This window comes from Mytilus trossulus, chromosome 7 (assembly GCF_036588685.1).
Source record: "Mytilus trossulus isolate FHL-02 chromosome 7, PNRI_Mtr1.1.1.hap1, whole genome shotgun sequence".
NCBI lineage: Eukaryota > Metazoa > Mollusca > Bivalvia > Mytilida > Mytilidae > Mytilus > Mytilus trossulus.
The window spans coordinates 79,509,401-79,534,801 of record NC_086379.1 but is presented as its reverse complement, the minus strand read 5'-3'; the positions used below and the strand labels follow the sequence as shown (position 1 = coordinate 79,534,801).

The following is a 25,401-nucleotide window of genomic DNA, read 5'->3' as shown; positions in this document are numbered from 1 at the left end:
AATGTAAGAACGACTTTCATTCCATAATCAATAAACAAACAGACTCAGATTTGTATTGGAATGAGGAAGACTAAAGTTTTCAGTCAGTGGCTGTCTTTGGCCGCCACTGTCCAAGGTAAGGCAGACTTCGTTTATATTAAGACTTATTCAATTTTCAGATTATAAAATAAGATATATTTGAAGTTCTTTGTATTTTTCATTTTAGCAAAATACGGTTTACCTCAATATTCTTTATCGCGTTTATAGCGAGAGGAGAAATGTAAATAATTATGCATGTTTTTATATTTTAACACAATGATTATTTATATTTTATCATGACATGTTTAATATTTTAAGATACAATGCGGTGTTACATTTGTAAGTACTTTTAGTTACAGTTTGACAAGTAGTGTGGCTTTTCTTCTTACGAGCTATTATGATAAAAGAGTAGAAATGTTCGTGTTGGGTGTCTTGCATGATTGAGTATCTTTATTATCTATAATTAAGACAGTCTATGCCGATTTTCTTTGTGAGAAAGTTTGAAAGAAATCTAGTAATGCTCTCATATCGAACTGACTTTATTTGTTGCGTTGTTGTGTATTTTCAAGTTTTTGAAAGTTGTGACAATAATTTAGAAACACTCCGAGTAAATTATATCTACATATTCAACGTATAAATATAGATATTATTCACGTGCGATATAAACAAGATAAATGTACAAATTATAGTTTTAGGCAAACATATTAAGTAAGACAAGCTTTACAAATATATCAAAACGCATCAGTCTACTTCAAAAAGGAGACACCCCCCTAAATATCGATGTTCAAAACCGGAATTTTTGCTATAATCTTAAAACTAAAATAGATGAAAAGGAAAAAAAACGTAATGGTATCAAATAGACTTGATATAGAAATAAGTCAAATAGTCAATCCGTACAGTTAATACCCTTTAATATTATGAATAATCGTCGTTCAGTTGTGATTTTTACATTTTTTCTGCATTAGTGGTAATCATATAGGCTATAGAAGATAGAGAAATCTTTAAACGTAAGAAAATAATCAGCAAAATAAGATCTATGAAGTAAGTCAATATGACCGAAATCGTCAATCGATTCATTAAGGAACTATTGCCCTCAATTACAGTGTTCACACGTTTTTGTTGTTGTTTGGTTATAATATTGAAAACTGTAATAAACAGAGACAGATGTTAGAAAACAAAGTGTTAAATTAACAATCAGCTGTATGGAAGATTATCCTTAAATGACTTTACTATTTTTATTAATATACTCCAGTTATATCTGGACCAAACCTGGTAACACCAGGTGTGAGCGATTCAGGTTCCCTACGGCCTGTTGTTGCATACTTCATAAGCTTAAGGTGTTGTTAGATTGCAGAGTCTAGTGATGAAAAAAAGTTTTACAAAATACTTAACTCCAAGGTTAATTTAAAAAGGAGGAAATCCATAAAAAAAAACGGACAAAATAAAACGTTATCAATTATTGGAACGGTTGATATAAACAACTGTCATTATTCTGATTTGGTACATATATTTTTCTAGATAAATGGTGGGTAAAACCTGTTTTCATAGCTATTAAAACCTCCTGCTTGTATGACAATAATCTAAAGTATTGTACTTGAAAGACAAAACATGCTTTTATATATATTTCAAACAGAATTTAGGTTTTGGATTACAATGTCTTCATATATTTGTGGAGGGGAAATCAAAAAAAATTTATAAAATCTGTAAAAATTGCGCTTTTCGGTTATCTTCCTGTGTTTATGAGTAGGTGATCTGTTTAGAAATAAACAAATATATTGATAAATTTTACGAAACATACATTTTACTGTGATACTGTGAATTTAAAGAAATATTGAAATGTTTTTTTTTAAAATGACCCTTGAATGAAACAAATTCAGAGAATTTCGCTCTTTCTATTTTTGTTAATATATATAGTGTATATATCCTGATGAAAGAACTGCAATTAAACTCATAATAAATACAAGGTTTGAAATTTTGTAATTGTACCAGACGCGCGTTTCGTCTACAAAAGACTCCATCAGTGACGTTCAAATAAAAAAAGAATAAATTAAAAAAGCAAAATATAGTAAGAAGTTGAAGAGCACCCGGCGAGGACCAACAATTCCTCAAAGTTTTGCCATATACAGTTACGGTAATCTATTCCTAACCTAATACATTGACGTGACCTTGCAACCTTGCAAACAGTCTTGCGTTGACGAAAACAGTGACTCCAAATACACTTAGGATCAACAAGAAACATCTCTCCTATCCCATTTGAATTGCATAATAAGCATAAATAATCGATTTTAAAATTCTATTGAAATAATTAACATAAAAATGACACTTGAATTTTGTTTTTACTGCAGCACATAACATGTTCTGAAATTAAATTAGGGTCTAGATTTTTTTTCTACAAATGATTAAAAATTTGATAATGGAATAAATTCAGTAAATCCTCAATAATTTGGCGTATTCAAAGAAAGAAACGAATTGCCGATCTTTCTCTGATTCCCTTTATATTCGTACTAGTTACAATATACACTAATTATATGTCAAAACAAGCAATGTATGATTTAGATTAAGGTTCAGAACAAAAAGCGTAAGACATACAATAGTAATACTAAATAGCACAACTGCGTTTTTTTAACATGAATCATATACTGCTTCATAATCCGTCATTAATATACATAACATTCAATTCGGAATTTGACATTTAACTGAATTTTAGTTACGTTGAGCTCATGTTAAAAAATCAACATGCACTTTAACTTTGTGCTTGTATTTTAACGATCTGGTTTTATAGAACATAACATACGTTGCGACAAGAGATAAATCATGATGTGTAGATCCTAGGTATAGTATATCATCTTAATAACGTTTTATAGTACACTTTAACTGTGTAGTCAAATAATTTTTGGTAATATACATTTGACGTGGTTTGGTACCTGTACATTCCGTCATTGTGTAGTTGTTTCTACAGTGAATTTTTGTATTTTTATCTGTGGATTTTACTGCTGTGCTAAGTCTGTCTGCCTTTCTTGTATGTTTGTTTGTTTTATAGTGATTAAAGATTATAAGACACTGTTGACTGCTGTATCCCTATTTTTGACATTTTTACTGTATGTCTATTTGTTTCGTTCACAAATCATTGTCAATAAGATGGAACTTCAATATTGTTTTACAAGTGAGGAGTTTAGCTAGCTATAAAACCCGGTTAACCACTGTCCTAGGTTAGGGGGAGTGTTGGGATCCTGCTTACATGTTTAACCAGCCACTTTATGTATGTTTGTGTCCGTCCAAAGTCAAGTGCCTGTTATTCAGTGTTTGTCATTTGTTTATGTGTTACATATTTGATTTTCGTTCAATTTTTTAAAAATAAATATGGCCGTTAGTTTTCTTCGTTTGAATTGTTTTACATTATCATTCGGGCCCATTATAGCTGACAATGCGGTATGGGCTTTACTCATTTTCGAATGCCGTACGGCGACCTGTAGTTGTTCATTTCTGTGTCATTTTGGTATCTTGTGGAGAGTTGTTTCATTAGCCATCATACCACATCTTTTTTTTTTTTTATATTAATCCACCGTTTTTGACAAAAAAATAGTTGCTTTCTAATCGTTTGATGTGTTTAAAAATAATTTTTTTTGCTATTTGATTACGGTCTTTCCCTTTGAAATTTGTCTCTGAGTTCGGAATTTTGTTGTTTTACTTATCACATAAGATTGTGTTAATTTTAATATAAAGTTCTTTTATCTAAGTCTACAGAAATGAAAAACCTGTGATTTCTGAAACATGGTCGTTGATTTTTCATCATGTTTGAAATTATAGATTGCCTAAATTTGCACTTTTATTTCCGAACTTGTTTTACATAATGTGTTATTCTATTGAATTGTGCAAAACATAATGATTACTATATCAACGTCAATACAGTGAAGGATTAAGCGTTTTGTTTTACCGATAATGTTATCAGGCACGAATACAAATTGAAAATGACAACCCTCACAAGTTAGTTTTTAAATTTTTAATGCGACTTCAGTAATATGAGAAAAATAAAATGATACAGAGAAGACATTTCATACTTATTTTTATGTCATTTTAATAGATATTTTTGTTAATCATTTACAAAGTTTTAACTGATAATACATGTAAAAGGTTTTCAGTTTAAACCCACTTCATTGTTTTAAATTTTTCAATCAATACTAAATAAAGACAAATTTAATATAATGAGTCGAGAATGAAAAGATTCGTTGAAGAAAACCCAAATCAAAACTCTTATGTAAATGTTCTTCAATAAATTGACTTTTAGAAGGTAACTGTAAAACCGATACTTATTTTACCCGTCAATATACAAACAGTATGCATATGCAAGTGTAATGTTATATAAATAACCCAGACACCCTTAAAAGATGTTTCGTTTCTAGATTGATGAACAAATGTGTTTTCTTGAATTTGTGTCAAATAATCCAAATTGTAGTTCAAACTATTTTTTTCAGACGAATAGGAAAATTGTTCTTTCTTATTGTCAATTTTCCTTTCCTCGATAATGGAAGACTGCTGAATCATTTTCTTTGAGAACATTTTATAGTGGTTCGATGCTTTGGTATTAGATGCTAATTAACGTAATATTTTCATATTAAAAAAAATCAACAGAAATATTGTACAGATATAAAATTGGTTAAACATCCTATTAAATTTTGCCATAAAACAGGCACTCATTGTTAATGTGGTACCTAACACTTTCACTAAATTAAATTTGGCTCGTTTAAATTTCATAGAATTTTGACAAAGTATTTACTTTGACCCTTTGACAAAAATATAGAAATTTCCAAAAATTTGAACCAACCATTTTATCAGAAAAATTACACTGGTTATATAGCAGTTTGACAAACACTACTTTTGATCATTGTGAAGCTTAATATTCTCTTAACAACCCAACGTAATTAAAACGTTCAGCTAATTTTACAGAGTTATCTCCCTGTAGTGTTAGGTACCACCTTAAATTACCACTGCGCTTTAATTTATCAAACAAAAATGGTATTTCATTTTTGGTGAAGGTTATAATTATCACTTGTTAATCAATCATAATTTGTTTATTTATAGATCAAAACGTATCATTATTGACCTAACGTGGTCGTGGCTTTATGTAGTACAGTTTGTAACGATACTGCATGGTTTCTATTCAAACGTACAGCTGCCAATATTACACTGTGGGGTGACATGAGTCTCTTTTAGCAACTTAGCAGTGTAAATTCTTCAATTATTCTTGATCTGCTTTATGTGTTTTTGCTGTCAATTGTTCCAGTAGTATAGATTGACATGATTTTACTGAATTTGTTGTCATATGCGTTGTTGTTCTCCGTACATTTCATTAATCCACTTATTGAGATTAAAAGGGAACAGTTTGAGATCTGAATAAAAAAACCAGCTTTCCCCTCAACATGTTTGCTATAGTATGTCCTTGTTTTCTATCGTATTATCGCAAATTTGTTTTTTAATTCTTTTTGGAATATATCAGTTTAATGGAATATTCTTGAGTCTGTTATAACATAATAAGACTCTAGTCGATTTAATTGTAGAGACATTTGTCTCGCGTTGTAGACCGTATGTTGAATTACTTATTAAGTTAATATAGTGTCGTTAGGTTGAAGTCTCATTGACATTTACCTCACAACCTTTTTATATTAATATAATTAGTTTAAGAGTGCTGCAGTTATTAAAATTGAAATTTTTTTTTTAGTTTTGATAGATGGTTTAAGGTGAATACTTAAAGCGCATATTGTAGGTGTCAAACAAAATATATGCAAAACTATCAAAAATAAATTTAGTTCACAAATAAAGGTAAACTGTATAGCGTACTTTTTGTTTAGTTATCAATGAGCAAGGGAAGACTTGTATACCGTCTCATATCAATCAAAGTATGAATGTGTCTTTGTGTCGATCAGATTGTTAAAGTTTGGAATCGAACCCTGGTGTGTGGTTGAATAAATAGAATAATATGTTGTTAAATACTCGAGTTGATGATGTTACACATTCCTTACACTAACTTCTTTATATTTTTTTATTTTATCATATTCAGATTGCAGCTTTTTTAAACAACTGTAGAAATTTAGAAAGTCTAATCAGACATTTTGATAATTCTGCGTTACAAACAACTATTTTCTACATGACGAATACACATAATAAGTTTAGCTTTTTTTCTTCATGAAAAGTAATGACAAACATGAATCAAAACATTTCTTGTAATAGAAAAGTTGTTAAAACTAATCAGACTGTTTTAAACAAAACGTTCTAAGTCATCAAAATTGTTTGAATTTTTCGTGTCGACATACAGTTGCTTTGTTTTAGTTTATTTCAATAGTCCTTTTAGGGGAAAGAAATGTGTACCATTCCTAGAGTTCTTAGATTAATGAGATAAGAACATCGGTAAACTATTGTTAAAATTTTGGATGATTGCCAATGAGATAACTCTCCACACGAGACCAAAATGACACAGAAATTAACACATTTAGTCATCATACGGCCTTTAACTATGAGTAAAACCCATACTGAATAGTCTGCTATGATAGGCAATGTAATGACAAATGTAAAACAATTGAAACGAAAAAGCTGATGACCTTATTTGTGAACGAAAAAACAATGAATTCACCATTCCTATAATGAAATTTTCTATTGTGAAACTACATTCCTCATTTCTTTTACATTTATATGGACCATTATTCAAACTTTCTGTATAATAAGATATTATAATTTGTACATGTTTCACCATTATGTTTCATTATGCAAGATTAATAAGTTACGAGTGTTAAGAAGTGAAGATACAAACAACAACATGGTATAACCACATTTGTGTATTTTATGTTGAAAATTACATATGCTAATCAAACGTAGCTTTCTATCGATAAAGATGTATAAGGCATATTATTTTATACTAATACGAAATATGACTATGTTTCAATCAAGAAAAAAGAGCATTCAATTAATATTATATCTCCACATTTTAAGGGCAGTTAATTATTGGAAGTACTAGTAAAGATGCCGATGATGTTGACAGCTTGAATTAAAAAAAGTAATCAAATATCCTCTTAATGAAAAATAACACTTCAGCATTTAACTTGCAAGAATCACAGTACAGAAGTTGTAAAAACTACTACACATAATATATCCATAGGAGAACAAATAGGCTCAAACTCGAAAAAATTATCAGGCAATTAGGTTTTTTTGCTGGACTTTATCCGGATAAAAAGTTTTTTTTTCATTTGTTTCTGGTCCATTGGAATAAATATTCGTAGGAGAACAAATAGGCTCAAACTCGAACAAATTATTTGCAAATTATATTTTTTTGCTGGACTTTATCCGGATAAGACGATTTTTCATTTTTCTGGTCCATTGGAATAAGTAATACATTTCGGACTTCTTTTGAATTGAATTTTAAATGTACGTATTGTTATGCGTTTACTTTTCTTCATTGGCTAGAGGTATAGGGGGAGGGTTGAGATCTCATAAACATGTTTAACCCCGCCACTTTTTTTGCGCCTATCCGAAGTCAGGAGCCTCTGGTCTTTGTTAGTCTTGTATTACTTTAATTTTAGTTTCTTGTGTACAATTTGGAAATTAGGATGGCGTTCATTATTACTGAACTAGTATATATTTGTTTAGGGGCCAGCTGAAGGACGCCTCCGAGTGCGGGAATTTCTCGTTACATTGAAGACCTGTTGGTGACCTTCTGCTGTGGTTTTTTCTATGGTCGGGTTGTTGTCTCTTTGATACATTCCCAATTTCCATTGTCAATTTTATTTCAGATAAATACATATACCATAACATCAGGACTATATTTTGGTCGAATTCCATAAAACGTTACCTAAGATGACCTTATTTCACTTGCTGTGTCTATACCCATTGTAAAGCATGTAGTTAATAGTTTGCTTTTGTTTATCCACCATAGTAACTTCAAAGCTTAAATTTAAACTTTCTGTTCTGTCCATTGAAATTCAACTCCCATCTCATTTAATTGATATGGTATTCTTCTATAAATATATTCTTATAAATCAAGGCTTCCATGCATACCCGATGTTTTTATATTACGCAGGACGTAATTTTGCCGAATCTTTTGTGTTCGTTTCTTAATAAATTGGCATTTGTTTTGGAGGACCAGATATTCTAAATGTGTTCTTTCTACTGTATTACTCATTTTAGAAATTTGATATTTAATTTCCATTTTCAAATTGTTATATTCTTGATGTTTTAACCAGATATTGTCTTAATGACATTTAAAAGTTCATCCACTCCTACACAAAGAATCAAATAAATATGTACTGTGCACGAGATATTGATAAACATTAAAGCAAGTAGTTATCAAAGGTACCAGGATTATAATTTAGTTCGTTGTTGGTTTCCTGTCATGCAATAACATTGTTCCAGTGAACAATCCAGCAATTTGAGAAGACAAAGGGCACATAATGATGTTGTTCTATTCTGAAAATCCTGATTTCTTACAATGACTGAACACTGTTTAGTTACATATTATTTGAAGTTGTTCATTTTTCATAGTTAGATTGTTGCCGATTTATGATGTTACTTCATAACCTTGATTGAAAATAATAAATTTATATGGAAGATTACCATATAAAAAAGTAACAGTAGTATACCGTCCGATGTTCAATAGTCATATAAATTATGATAGAAACGTTCAAATAAAAAATACAAAACAGGAGGAGATAGCCTCTATGTTCCCAATGACAGACTTTTAATTGAAATAGGTATCTGAACTGCTTGCAAGCAAGTGAATTATTTTGTTTGCAAAGCTCAATTTAGAAGTAAAACACGAGGATAAAAACAGCATTTCTTAAAATATATTGGAAAAATGAAATGACAAAAATGATCAGTTTTCATTTTTCTCAATATTTTCAATGGCTATAGTGATAATGTCAACAAGAACGCTCTAGTATTTTCTCTGACCTTCACCATTATGGCATATAGAATTTTCTATTATCTTTATCCTTTTCGCGGAAAAACTATGCTGAGAAAGTCTCATTTCATAAAAAAAGACAGGAAATTAAGGAAATGAAACTAATTGGATAAAGATTTAAATAAAGAAACATGAAATCGTGAACATTAAATGTTGCCTTGAACGAATGAGTGTGGTATGTAGATCTGTGATTAATTCTAATTAAGAATGTTCAATGCCTTCCTCGTATTTTAATCTATTACAATAATCACGAACATCCTGGAACTGTGTTGTCAGATTAATGTAAACCTAGTGACAATAATTAGATGAAGCAAACAAGTCAGGATTTTTAGAAATTTTCATTGGAGTTCGGTATTTTTGTTATTTTACTTTTTAAAATCAGAAAGTTCACAGTTGTTTGAAAACAACAATACTCTCAACATTTGAATAAAAAAAATAAAAGAATTGTCAATGCCCTACTTTAAAACACAACCAAAGCAGAATTTGGTAAGACTTAACGGTTTAGAAAACTTTTTGTAAAACTGAATACTAAGTAATCTCTCCTAATGCGGACCCCGAAGTAACAATGAATTTATTTCACGCATGTTATATATATATAAAAGAAGTATGATTGCCAATGAGACAACTGTCCACAAGAGACCAAAATAATACAGACATTAACAACTATAGGTCACCGAACGTATGGAAAGTAATTTATGAAAATAAGAGTTTGACAAATTGTGTAGACACCCGTTTTATGATTAGAGAAGGTAAAATAGAAATTTATCCGTCCCATGTTTTTTTTGTATACCAATACATGTACATACTTGTCTGTTAAAAAAAGGTGAAAGCTACCAAAATGACGTTCAATCTTCTACTCCGAACATGAACTAACAACGACATGGCTAAAAAACAAACAAACACTATTACATAAAACTAAACATAGAAAAGTAAAGACTGAGTAACACGAACCTCACAAAAAAAGATGCTCCTAAAGGTTAATCAAATCCTGTTCCACATGTTGCACTGCATTGTATAATTCGGTATGTCACATTCGGGGAAAAGGAAACGGGATTATAGTTTCGAGAATGAAAACATATGCATGGTCATCTGCAAAACATATTTTTCATTATGGTCAATCAACTCGTGATGGCGTCCGTAAAATTTACAAAGAGAACATTTCAACTGCACCCTTGTTACTCTTGGCTTGATAGCACCATTGTCAGAAGCAACCCTCTAAATAGAACATAATGAAAGGAAATTAAAGCGCTGGAATATCTTATAAACCGGGAGATATATACTATACTACGCATGAAGGCGCTTCTGCAATTTTGCTACATAAAACTGGAAAGTTCACAATTGGGAAGCTGAACTCATCATCTCTTGTGCCGTAAAGTTTTATTTCAACTGGACGTCATTGTCAATTTATATAAAACGGACTTAACTGTATCTGTTGTATTCTATATCTCAAGTTCGTTTGAATAGATGCGTTCAACACAGTCACCAAATTTTGAATTATTTTGTGAGCGAACATCATCTGTATAGCGGAAAGTGAAGTTGAAGGATACTGCTAACTTCTTTTCTTTCTTCTTAAGAAGTTACTCATTGAATAAAGAAACAAGCCAACAAGAAGGGTCAGAGTTAGTTCCCATTGGAATGCCCATTGCTTTTTTTTTAAAAACACGTCCTTCTAACCTTAACAACATGTTGGTCAACAAAATAATCAAGCATCTTGCAAATGGCAGTTTCAAAGATTTTTTATTTGAATCGGAGTGTGTTTTTTTTTAAGAATGATTTATCATTTCCTAAGACAGAATGATTCTTGTTTCTTATTTGGTCACTTTTTTTATAATCAAATCTATATAACTAAGACATCCCTTTTATTATTGCATAAACCCATTTCATACAGCAATCTTTTCTGCGATATGCTTTGACCATCGGAGTTTGCAACATTTTATTTAGAATCATAGATTTGCTATGATGTATTTTTGTCAACAGTTGTAAAATGCCAAACATTTCGTTGACAGTTTAATCGAAAGGAAATGTCATAATCCCAAAAGTACTATGGCTACTAAACATAAGTGATATCAAGTTTAGGCTTGAAATATGTCAACAATAAAACGGACAAAATCCAATTGATCTGATAATCATCGTTTGGTACAAGGGAAATAAATTAGTAAGGATTAAAGATAAAATTTGTATAACAATCCCAATAAAAAAACCAACAGTTGACAAAATGGAAAGCAAATTAGTGCTGTTTTGATGTTTTAATAACCATAACTATAAATTGACAAAAGCAAAGGTATAAATCTGTAATACCTTTAATGAGTCGTGTTCAAAAGGCTAAAAACTTGTTTGTGAGAAATAGAAATAATTTCTTGTTAAACTCATACAAGATAAAAGTATATTCGTGGCCGTTGCATTCTTTAAATATGTAAATTTAATTGAATATCTATCACCTTCTATCAGTTTTATTATTGTCTAATTGTTCCGACCTTAAGGGTTGTATTGTATTAGGTATAGATGTATTATAATATCATGTAGGATAAGTGAGTAGCTATATGTTTGTTAGAGTACACCATAACGAAGAGGTCTGTTGATGGCATGCCTCAACGCTATTCATACATACTCCAATATGATTGACCGAAAATTTTGGTTGCCAATAAACGAAATAGCATGAAAAGAGATAATGGAAACGACGTGCAATTTGGAATTGGTTCCTATAATTCCTATGGGAACAATTATATAATTCATTTCATTTACAATTTAATTGAATTCAACACCGTTTCAACACTGTAGTAAGAATTTATAGATTCCAAACAGGTGTACTCCTGGTAAAGAAATCAGCCTTTTTAAATTTATTCATCTAAATGTTTCTAAATATATAATTGAAATTTTTATATTTATATTTTAATGCAATGGCATTTGTTGGTTTTTGATAACGATAATCGTGTTATTTACTTTATTTGGGAAGAGTCAAAATCACATTGCTTTGACTGAAGAATATACGTTTCGATGCTATCATTATTTCATTATCAGTCTGTGAACATCATTCACTCAATACGTCATCAATCTTGTGACGACAATCTCCAACAGACAGATTTTAAATGGACCATAACCCACTGTGAAGGTAAATTAAGATAATTGTTTTTTGACACGGTACCACAAATAAGATTGAAACATGAACATCATAGATATTATTGGAAACAAACTAATCATTAACCGACAATTTAAAAAAATGTCTGCAGTTTAAAATTCACTGTAATCACTACAACTTTGCATCTGTGGAAAGTAAGATTATATCTGAAACTTTAATATTGAAAAATTGGAGAGTTTTACTCAAGGCACTGTTTCTCTTTCGATTTATCTGGCAATCCAAACAATCACATTCCTGATCATTCCTGCTAAAGGCTTGTTTGTGAACAACAGATTTATATTGAATCTACATAGAAATGCCTGCATCAAGTCAAAATATCACGGTTGTCTCCCATTTGATAGATGTGTTTGAGCTTTTGATTTTGCCATTTGATTAGGGACTTTCCGGTTCGAATTTTCCTTGGAGTTCAGTATTTGTGTTATTATACTATGTGTGTTTGGCTTGTTCTTGTTCATCATTCGATTGAAACTTCATCGTGATATCTTATTTCTTCTCATTTCTTAGAACTTGAAAAAAGTAAAGGTTAACACAAACTATCATATCTTCTTTTTTATATCTTACCAGATCACTAAATAAAAAAAGCATACATTTTCAGAAGCTGGAGAAAAAAAATGATCCAATTTCAAATGACTAGATACACAGCTTCTGTCGTACTAATGGATATGACATCTTCTAGTATCTTCTGTTGATAATTTAAATACCAGAATAAAGCTATTGCTCGTTCCATCACCGTCTTCCAAGTTTTATTGCTTTCAACACTATATACTCCATAATTGCATTGCTAGTCATTAAGTGACCTTAACAAACAACTTTATAAAAAATTGTATCTGCCAAAAGGCCGAACGAAACTTCCTTTTCTAATTACTAACATAGATTCTATCAGCTGTAAAACTAATCGCGCTTCAGCGTTACTGTAAACCACATACTTTGGTTATATTGAAACATTAATATACACTTTTCTTCTCCTATTCTCCTGCAGCAGTAAGCACATTTTACTTCTCCAGTCTATTCACAACTTTCCTCCTTATTTCTATCAAGGATAAGGAAATTGTCAAACGGCGATACGAATATATTGTTTATAAAGGTTTGTTCCAAAGTTGAACTATTACACACTGCCCAAGAGTTAGGGAAGGGTTAGTCGCTTACAATCATCCTGTCACATTCCATGTTGTCTGCCTGTCCCACGTCAGGATCTGTTCTTACAATCATCCTGTCACATTCAATGTTGTATGCCTGTCCCACGTCAGGATCTGTTCTTACAATCATCCTGTCACATTCAATGTTGTATGCCTGTCCCACGTCAGGATCTGTTCTTACAATCATCCTGTCACATTCAATGTTGTATGCCTGTCCCACGTCAGGATCTGTTCTTACAATCATCCTGTCACATTCAATGTTGTATGCCTGTCCCACGTCAGGATCTGTAACTATTACACACTGCCCAAGAGTTAGGGAAGGGTTAGTCGCTTACAATCATCCTGTCACATTCAATGTTGTAAGCCTGTCCCACGTCAGGATCTGTTCTTACAATCATCCTGTCACATTCAATGTTGTATGCCTGTCCCACGTCAGGATCTGTTCTTACAATCATCCTGTCACATTCAATGTTGTATGCCTGTCCCACGTCAGGATCTGTTCTTACAATCATCCTGTCACATTCAATGTTGTATGCCTGTCCCACGTCAGGATCTGTCACATTTAATGTTGTATGCCTGTCCCACGTCAGGATCTGTCACATTTAATGTTGTATGCCTGTCCCACGTCAGGATCTGTCACATTTAATGTTGTATGCCTGTCCCACGTCAGGATCTGTTTGTCGTTAGTTGTCGTCTGACATGTTTGAGATTTTTTTTTATTTTGTTGTCAATTGCATTTTCGTTTGGATTGTTTCATATTTTGTCATTTAACGACCTTTGTTTTTAGCTGATTATATAGTAAAGGTTTTACTCAATGTATAATTCAAATGCACCTGCAAACGAAGTTTATATTCCCAGTTGCTATGATTTTCCAGGGCTTGTGTTCCCTTCCATTATTTCCTTATTAAAGGTTTTCTGCTAAAGATGACGCGACTTACAGGTTCGAATTCTTATTGTTAAACTAAAGTCATCTCTTTGGAAGTTATAATTTGTTGAACGTTATGTTAAACTGTTGCACATGACCATGTTTATTTTGTCGTGACTACAGTTTTTCATTTATGACATCATTTAATACATGCTGCTTGTTTGTCATGTTTCAATACTGGTCCAGAAACTACTTAATTGTCTGGTGTACGTGAAGTCATGACTGGTTCATATTTCTAAATGTTTAGTTTTTCAACTGATTTGTGTTTAATGTTGTGAACATGTACTTTGTCTATTTATCTCTTTTTTTAGAAACTTCTTTTTGTATTCGGATAATCTTTTTTTGGAAACAATGATGAGTGGCTAGCTCCATCATTGTTTAAGAACACGTTAATGAAGAGGTCCGACATTGGCTTGTTTCAACCCTATTCATACATACTTCAATTTTAAATTGACCGAAAAAGGTTGCCAATAATTAAAAGAGTCTGAAGAGCGATAATGGAAGCAAAATGCACCCTATGACTAAAATGCTTCCTATAATACCTATGGGAACAATTGTGACATACTTCATTTCATTTACAATGTAAGTGAATCCAACACCTTCCCAAAACTTGTGTAAGGTTTTATAGAACCATGACATATGTCATCTTGGCACAATAAAATCGGTCTATTTATCCAACTTAATGTTTCTAAACTACAATTGAAATGCTGATATCGATACTTTTATGTAATGACAATTGTTGGTTTTTTGATTATGTTGATTGTGTTATTTACTTTATTTGGAAAAAGTCACAATTACAATGTTTTGACTGTCATACAACTGAGAGGTTTAGATAGCTATAAAACCAGGTTCAATTCATCATTTTCTACAAAAAAATTGCCTGTAACAAGTCAGGAATATGACAGTTGATATCCATTCGTTTGATGTGTTCGAGCTTTTGATTTTTCTATTTGATAATGGACTTTCCGTTTCGAATTTTCCTCGTAATTCAGTATTTTTGTGATTTTTCTTTTGACTGAAGAATGTTTATTTACTAGTATACATTTGTTTAGGGGCCAGCTGAAGGACGCCTCTGGGTGCGGGAATTTCATGCTACATTGAAGATCTGTTGGTGACCTTCTGCTGTTGTATTTTTCTTTGGTCGGGTTGTTGTCTCTTTGACACATTCCCCATTTCTATTCTCAATTTTGTTTTATTTATTCATTATCAGTCAGTAAATCACTCAATATGTCATCAATCGTATGACGACAACCCCCAACAGACAGACTTTAATTGGACCATAACCTACTGTGAATGTAAATTAAGATTATTTCTTTCTGACACGGTAACACAAATAAGATTGAAACATGAACATCGTAGATATGATTGGAAACCAAAAAAAATATTACCCAACTATTTCATGTTTTGTGTATGTCTGTGGTTTAAAATTCACTGTAATCACTACAATTTTGCATCTATGGAAAGTAAGATAATATCTGAAACTTTAATATTGAAAATTGGAGAGTTTCATTTAACTCGCGGATAATGTTTCTGATGGTAAAGTCTCTTTGAAATTTTTACAGATACCATTATGATTTGAATTGCCGTTACGGAAACTGTCTCAGATGACCATGGTTATTTTCACGAAGCCACAGTTATTCATCTATGTCATCATTGAATACATGCTGCTCATTTGTATTTGACATTATATCACTGGTTAATTGGAAAATATTAACCCTTTTGGAGCACATGAACTTCACTGATTTTTATAAGGGTTCATATTTTTAAATGTTTAGTTTACTTCTCGAGTTTTGTGAACATGTTCTTTTTGTGTGAGAAACTACCTTTTTTATTCGGATAGTCTTTTTTTGAAATAAGGTATCTTTCTTATTTTCACTTTTGGATTTTGAATACTAGTAATGAGGGGTATATACCTTTAAGACATTAACCAACATAGATGAAATGAATTTTGATATGGTAATTTAAAAAAAAATGTATGACATAAGTTTTCAATAGGTAGATCCATTACACATACACAGATATTGTTTACCATAAAATTGTTTTATTGAACTGGCTTCAAGGATAAGTCAAGGATGTAGTATACAAACCATTGTAATTTTTGTTCGAGGTCATCTCTGGAATCATACCAATTAGTCAATTACGCGTCAATTTCACTTAACGTTGACTGAACTTGCAGTGATGTGTTGACCATCTTCAACAAAGGCTCATTTTCTATCCCAATATTGGCATTTGTTTTTAATATCACGCGTTGTTTGAAAGCAGAAATCCGTTTTACAAGATAAGGCATATAATGCATTAGTATTATTAAAAAAGTCATTTAATTTTCGAATGAAAAATTTGCCATCTTAGAACGTTTTATCCTTCTTTTTTTTTTAACTTGATTTGTCCCTTTGTTTGAACTTCGGTAAACAGTTATTGTTGCCTTAATTCAGTTTTCGTTAAATTTCCTAATTTACATAATCTGAACAATTGCAGCCTTAAATGTTTTATTTGAAATCATACCAAACCGAAGAATTTGATTTTTGTCAATGTTCACTTCTATTTGTTTGTGAGTATGCCAGTATGTTTTTGTTAATACGACGTTCTTATTAATCGAAGTATAAACACATCGATTGTTGACATTCTATCAATTTTGCAAAGGAGCAATAATTGGTTTCAAGAGAAAATCTGATTGTCTCCTGTTTTTCCCCGCGTCACAACAAATACGTCTTGCGTCTGTCAATTATATTGACTTAGATACATGACATGTACAAGGCCTTTAGGAAGAATTTCTTAATTTAATTAGCCTTCTGTCCGGAAATAAACTAATATCAACATACAACACCTTGAAGATAACAGACATTCACATTTACGACTGACTAGGTAAGGTGGCCTGTAATTCCTTAAATCCACTTCATTTGAAATCTGGTGGATAGTCTCATTGGCAATCATACCACATATCCTTTAATTATATCATTGATCTAAGTTAAATTGAATATAAATTTGTATGATCTTTTTGAGTATCTTTATTGTCGCTAAATGTGGCTTTGGAGTATAGATAAAATGGTAAGTTGCACCTATAAATCTTCATGAAAGTAGTGATTTCTAAAAATTTACAAAATGATAGAAAAAGAAATAGAAAAAATGTACTATTTTCAGTCTCGCTAAATGTGACTTTGGACTATAGATAAAATGATATGTTTTTATAAGTTGCACCGACATCATTCATGAAAGTAGAAAGTAGTGATTCCTAAAAATTTATAAAATGATAGAAAAGAACTAGAAAACTATTGATTAAGCAGAATACCAATAAACTGATATAAATGTTAGCTACTATAATTTTGTCAATAACTGACTGTACTGGTCGTACTAACCTACAGGAGAAAAGTCATACCGATGTCATCTTAAATTAAATTTTCCCAAGCAATAGACTAGACAATTTTATGCTCCTATTTAGTTACATTGCATCTATGGCATAAAAGTTCCTGTTAAACACAAAATTCAGAGATTGACAATCAATTGATAAACATTATACCGTCACTACCTATATTTGTTTCCACAAGAAAATTTCAACACGAAGTTCCAGTAAAGTGTTTTTCTCGCTAATCCATTTGGTCGAGATTTGATGGTTAACTCTGTGTGTTTATCAGTAAAGATGAATATTTTTAAAAATCATTTGGTTCGTCTCAATTTATACGATTAACAGAATATTTGTAAAGAGATTATGCGATTATTGATAAAATATACTTTATATCAGTTAACACACAGTTTTGATATGTTTCAGCAGTAAGTGGTAGCAAAAAAAAATGATGCACTTCCTACGGTAAATCAAATGCATATTCAGGACAATAAGTTAATTTTCTATGAGTATTAACACTGCTGTGAACTTGACTGACACACTGAGCTATTTTTTGTACGTGTTATATAAGGTAATCACAACCAGACATGTCACCCTACTTGGACACATTCTGTCTTTGAGCGGAACAGTCTTTGCTTGTACTCCTTAATGCCGAGCGCTAAACCGAGAAGCAGCAAATATATCATTTTAAAGTCTTAACCTGGTATTGATGCGAACACGCTTCCACAAAAACAACGAGGCGCGGTAAGACAGTGTATATAACACATTTTGTAAAAACTAAGAATAAAAAAAAGTTCTTTAAAGGCACTTTTTGTATTTTACTTTTTCAGCGTGTAGTAATCGAGTTGCCACAAAAAATGACCCAAGACAATTAAACGAACATTTGTCAGCAGAAGCTGAAACTTTACAGAAAGAGTACAAAAGACTAAAACAGATCGTCGAACACTTATCAAATGAATATGAACATTCCAAGGAGTTGGATCCATTCCGACGATACAGAGAACTTAAGGGCTTGGTAAAAAGATGTGTTCTTCATCTTCATATTAAAGTAGATGAATCGAGTGATGACCTCCAAAACAGCAAAGAGTTTTCTCACAACTTAGAGGTAGCCAAAAATAGAGAAGGAAAATATTCAGGTATATATTTCAATTTTGCATTGTCATTAATGAAGATCTGTTACTTATACTATTCTAACAATGTTTAATTATTCAAAAAATAAGTAACATCGCACTGACTCTGTAAGTACATTTAAGAGCGCACTGATTACAAGAAGTTCGAAAGTACAAAAAACGTGAAACGTATAGGATAATGTACAATGAAAATTAAATACAAACTAACATGTGACTCAATAAAACCGAAAAAGCACTGCATACTTTTTAAAAGTTTAGGAAAAAAATGCAAACAAAAACCATGAAAGCTTGTTAATGTACCTAACTTGATGATATACTATAGAAATAATACTAGCTTTCATTCTTTTTCACCGTCGTGTTCTAAACTGAAAGTAAGCTGAAAGTACCTTACTTGGTGACTTAACATTTACTGCTGAAGATTGATTGATAAAGTTGAAGAAATTTAAGGTTTTTTTGCAGCTCCAAGGGTCAGCTAGAGGTCCTGATCATCGGTAACGTACGTCATACGTTTTCACGTATTTTACTTCGTATTATGCTATACATTTTATACATATTTCTTATTATTAAGAGTGCACTTTGAAAACTATCCTTACGTTAAACGGATGCAGCTTGAGCAATACATTTCATAGATAGCCAGTAAAAAATACAGAATATAGCATTGAATCATAGTTTACCAGGTTTTGTAATCTATTGGAACAAACTGAACCGAACAATTTCCATTTCAACATGTGTAAATTATTAATATAATTGTCAATTTGACGGAGTAATATTGTATGTTGTCCGGGTTTGTTAATAACTTAAGTCTGCTTTATATCTTACCATGATGCAAATTTTACCTCTAATAAAATTCTCATTTCAACTGCAAATCGTCCATCTAAAAGGCTATCAAGTGAGTGGGCTATAACGACATTTTATATTGATTGATGTGTTACAAAATGTGATTTCTGCTTGATTGCTTTGCTTAAATCATTGTCTTCATCTGAATTGACAAATTACATCCATGACAAAATGTAAATTTCTGTCACCGTATATTTATATCAGATATAAGACAAGATTATTAAATCCAATTTGCTCTCTATCGTACTTAAATGTCAAAAGCATGTGTTTGTTGGGATCATTATGTTGACTTAGGCGAGTTATTATACACTTTGAAGACGCTTTAGGGGGGAAAAATCAGAATTAAACAATTTAAAAAAAAAAGTCAGTGAAAAAAATCGCTAACTGGAAAACATTGCGCTTGACAGAAAAATGCCAATAAAGTCTATCGTGTTTTTTTAAATAACAGTTCTTTCTCCTAACTGTGTACACAACTATGATTTTTTTAGAAACCTAAGCTTTTCTTACACAATATATAGGAATAGATTACCTTAGCTGTATTTGACAAGTCTTTTGTAGACGAAACGCAAGTCCGGCGCATTTCAATCCTGGTATCTATGATGAGTTTTTATATACCTACACTCTCCCTTTTGTACACTACTGGTTTTTATTTTTGATTGAAAAATCCAGACAAATCTAGCAGTTGACAATTCAAAATTATGTAAAGAACAAAATAAGTACAAGATAGACGATGACTTATTAAATTGTTGATAAGGATTTGTCCAGTTCAATCGTCACCTCAGTAGCTGATACAACACCATCTCATTTGATGACGCCACGAAATAGTTAGCTTTCTAGGTGAAGAAAATGCTCACAAACTTTAAAATATTATAAAACCGTATGTGACAAAATATTGAATATTTTCACAACAGTGAATTTAATTGAATCTTGGATAACTACTTTGGTGACGGTTTCATAATGATAAGCAATTAACGAAAAGGGGATAAAAAACGGTATAAAGTCGTGAATATAGGCATACCATTGCAATCAACAACTGAAGATTGATAACCGTGATTTGTTATACGACATTAAGTGATTAGTCTTGCATTACTATATCTGAGGATTTGAAAGACTTCGGATTGGGCCGAAGATATCTTTAATTTTAATGTAATACTCTCCTATTTTGCTATTGATTGTTCTTAAATTGGCAATAGCGGCTCATACAGAAGATTTGTACATGTGGTTTTTACATACACTGTTAGTACCTTTTGATGTTCATAGTACCACTAGTCCGATCTTAGTATTAATATTAGCCCTTTAGGACGATTCACCTGTACCACTAAATGTTCATACTACCACTGGTTTACTATTTAATTGTTGGCATTAAAGAGTACCAAATGTACTTAAGAATTGAATGCTTCTTTTTGTAACTTCATTTGGGGTGTCAACTTCAAGCGTTGACAGAAGTACTATTTGTATGAAGCGCGGAAGCGCTTCATTCTAAAAATGTGCGTACGGTCAACGCTTTTACAACCCCATGAAGTTACAAAAAGAAGCATTTACATGTTTTAGCTAGGATCATGAAAACACGAATTTTATCAATTTCATATTTAATTTACCTGTTCTCTTTATTGTAAGACCACGTGTTATCATAAATGATAAGTTTTATTGAGTATTGCAATTGCTTAAGGAATAACATGTGATATACAGTTAGCCAAACAGAATAACGTATTATAATGAAACCGACATCTAATATAATTATCTAATATGCATACTTCCACTGCATTGTTCGGTCTATCTATTGTTATACTAAAGGATACAACCAGTACCATGTAATGTTCAAACTACCACATGTTCGATTTCTCTATTGTTATTCCCATTAAGGTATCACCCCCTGATTACTATTTAATGTCCATTACACCACTGGTTTGATATTCTATTGTTAAGCTAAAATAGTATCCCAATTCTTTCTAATATGCACTGGTTATATATTTTTATACCTCGAATAGTTAGTACCATTTAATATTACTGTTTTAATAACAATTACGCAAACCCCAAATAGTATCACCAGTACCATAAAATGTTACACTACTATTTGTTCGTTATCTCTAAGTACCACCCATACGATTCAGTATGCATACTACCCTGGTTCGACATTTTTATTGTAATTCACAAACAGTACCACCTCACCAGTACAATTCATTATCTTGCTACCACTGGTTCGACCTTTTTTTTTTAATTGTTTGTCCTACAGATACACATTTTAGGTCCTTATGCAAAATAAGAAATTTCAACTCAAACACAAAATTCTATCAAATATTTATCTTGTTTCTGTTTTCGCCCTCTTATAAATGATGTTAAGTTTTGAACTGGATAAACTGGATGACCTTGATGCATAGTTTGAGAAAAGAATTTAATTTGCAAATTCTCCTTTACAGTGAAGTCAGTCTTAATGTAAAGTACAATACAAGTAGGTTTGGATTGAATATTTAATGGAAAGAGATGAATTGTATACTTGAATTATACAATGTTCTAGCAAAACCATAGAACTTAGAAGCTAAGACATTTCGATTTCAATATACATTTTTCAAGAAAATATTAATTTTGAATTAAGAGTTTACTTAGCGTCTATTGTTATAAGTTCATTCTTATTCAATGCCATTCCACGGAAGACATATGTCTTTATGGTGAGTCAAAGTTATAATGTCGACATATCAATAAAAGTTGAGATTAAATTCTAGGTATTAAAAATATATCGTCATTGAATATCTTGGCATCATTTCTTAGAAAAGAAAAAAAAACAAGCAAAACAGTACGATCAGGTTGGAGATTGCAAAAAAGTAAAATCACAAAAATACTGAACTTAGAGGAAAATCAATTCGGAAATTCCATAATCACATGGCAAAATCAAATAACAAAACGCATCAAAAACGAATGGACAAGAACTGTCATATTCCTGACTTGGTACAGGCATTTTCAAATGTAGAAAATGGTGGATTAAACCTGGTTCTTTAGCGCTAACCCTCACACTTTAATAACAGTCTTATCAAATTCCGTTATATTTACATTGATGCGTTAAATAAACAACCACAATAATATAAAATAGTCAAAATATGGGTACATCAGTCATCATCGTATACCAATTTTAAAAGGAACAATTTAACAGAACACAAAAAACATCTACTATCTACGAACACATTGATTGATTTAAGTGTCTGACGTCAGAATTTTTTTTATACGTCACATAAATTTGTCGTTCAATGTGCATACAAACAATTTTAAAATTTACATATGCAATGTTCGCATACAGGGTTAAAAAATCAAAATCAAAAAATTTCAGAAATAGACCCGAGATTTAAACTAGTCCAAAAGTTATATATAGAATTTATAAGAATCCAAAAATAGTTAATTCCACTACGCGATTGAATGATTTTGACTTTTGTGGTTCAACGTATATAGTAATTCATAATAGAAATATATCATAATGCCATTTAATAGAACAATATCATACTGATGGGAGCAAAAAAGAATTGTGGTATGATTGCCAATGAGACAACTATCCACAAAAGACCAAAATGGCACAGACATTAATAACTATAGGTCACCGTACGGCCTTCAACAATGAGCAAAGCCCACACCGCATAGTCAGCTATAAAAGACCCCGACAAGACAATGTAAAACAATTCAAACGAGAAAACTAACGGCCTTATTTATGTAAAAAAAATGAACGAAAAACAAATATGTAACACATAAACAAACGACAACCACTGAATTACAGGCTCCTAACTTGGGACAGGCACATACATCAATAATGTAGCGGGGTTAAACATGTTAGCGTGATCCCAACCCTCTCCCAACCTTGGACAATAGAATAACAGTACAAAATAAGAACGAACTATAGAAATCAGTTAAAAAATGCTTAACTCATCAGATGGACAAACATACAAGTGGACGTGGCCGGGTATTTATACATCCCGACACACAAAAAGACACCATGAACAGATCTGAGAGTACTCGCAGTTATCTGACAGCTAGTTCAAAGCCACTAACAACTAATAAAAAAAATCATGCATCTAAGACTAAACTGTCAATCCGTACACATCCAACATCCAATGGATTTAGTGTAAAGACGTCATAAACAGCCAGAGAAAAACATGACCGTGTGCAATGTCCACATTTTGACCGGGCGAGGCGACAAATGTGTACATCACATCCGAACGGAAGAACTACTTTTGAGAAGGTTTTACTGCCGGTCGGAGGAAAACCAATGGTGATCGTACTTTTCAGGTATTGCCTAGTCACCCTTGTGGACTTTATAATTGAAAACGGTCCTGTATTTTCTGTAAAATGATTTGTGTATGTAGTTTTATAACACTTATGTTTTTTTTATTTACAGCAATGACAAAAGAAGAAATTACAAACGAAAATAAAGTCTTACGTGGCCAAATTCGAGACTTGAAACGAGACTGTGCAATCGTGCGAGATTGCATCCTCCAACTAGAAAGAAATTATAATTCATCGAAACAATTGTCTCCTATTCACAGATATAGAATTATGAAACTGATGGTAAAAAAAGTGATCCATGATCGATTATTATAAAAATTTAATGTGTCACAAATGTTAAAGGGGCTGTGAGATATTAAAAAAATATGATTTTTGTCTTGTTCAATTAAAAAAAGTGAAATCGTGAAATACTAATTCGATTTTAGTTGTCAGTTTGAATCAATTTTGTCAAAATAAGCTGAAAAACATTGCTGTTGTATTATTCACTTAATTATTGTGATTAATTTGTATGCATATAACTTTCAATTTTACTCCTTAGCTAGAGATTGGTTATGCATAAACTATGAATAATATCAACATTGAACGTGAAACAACGGTAAACCATTTGGTTGAATGATAAGATACACAAAAAAACGATCATCTCCATATTTTTAAACCAATAATATAAAATCAAACGTAGAAAAATCAAATTGCACGTGTTCGCTATCTGTTCATATCTATATTTATGTTTTTATCGGCTTATGGGAGCTCGATTCTCAGTTTCAAAGTAATCAACTTTTCAAAACACTAGTTTATATTGATAAGGAATTAATAAAGGAATCCAAAAAGCAAAAAAATAAATATATAGGTCACTGTACTTGTTTTCGAGATATGAGCCATTGAAATTTTGACGGGAAAATGTTCTCTCTTGACTCTTCATAGCTTTATCATGGACAGGTTAAAGTTCTCAAAAACTGTTAAAAAATAATTAAAATTTTATAAGACTTTTACATATGGCTTATCATTATACATGTTAAGGTATTTAAAAAAAAAAAAATTGGTGGTCACCGGGCAAATTTTTTCAAGGCATTTAAATGAATAAAACCAGAGGATACCGAAAATCTGACAATAAAATCCAAAACATGACAAGCAAGCTTACTTATATGACCGTTGATAGTCTTTGAAGGTCACAAGGATGGTTTTTATATGGCATCCAGTTTTAAATATGTACGATGCTGATAAATATTATCGAATACATGCATCGTATTTTTTTCATTTTATATTTTTTATAATTTAGATACTAGTTTTAGAATATTATAAATGAAATATGAGATTTGATTCAAATCGGTGAATACTTATTTGTCAGCTACTGCCCCTTTAAGAAAAAAAAGCTGCAATGAAAATATTATATATTTAATCAGAGAATTTCTGAAATTTTTTATGTTCTGAGTAAAACTATAGCGGCTGAACTATTACAATTTTAAATGCCAATATTTCTATACATAATATCAATATATATTGTCTGTATTTTTCATGTATAGTTACATATCATTACAGTTTCACTTCATACTGATTTATCATTTACATTGAGCTTTAATTAAAACATTATATACATACTCAGATTGAAATTTTATGACTCCAGTTTAGAATCACAATACGATTTTAATGAAATCAATTTGTCAAGTGGTTATGTGTT

At 31.3% G+C, this 25,401-nt stretch overlaps 1 protein-coding gene across 1 annotated transcript; it reads left to right on the top strand.

Moving 5' to 3' along the window:
• Positions 1-24,067, top strand: LOC134727277 (uncharacterized). Its single transcript, XM_063591656.1, has 3 exons — positions 1-115; positions 18,327-18,632; positions 23,839-24,067. Exons 1-3 carry the CDS (start codon positions 61-63, stop codon positions 24,039-24,041), a joined length of 564 nt encoding a protein of 187 aa, XP_063447726.1. The 5' UTR covers positions 1-60; the 3' UTR covers positions 24,042-24,067.
• The last annotated feature ends 1,334 nt before the right edge of the window (positions 24,068-25,401 follow it).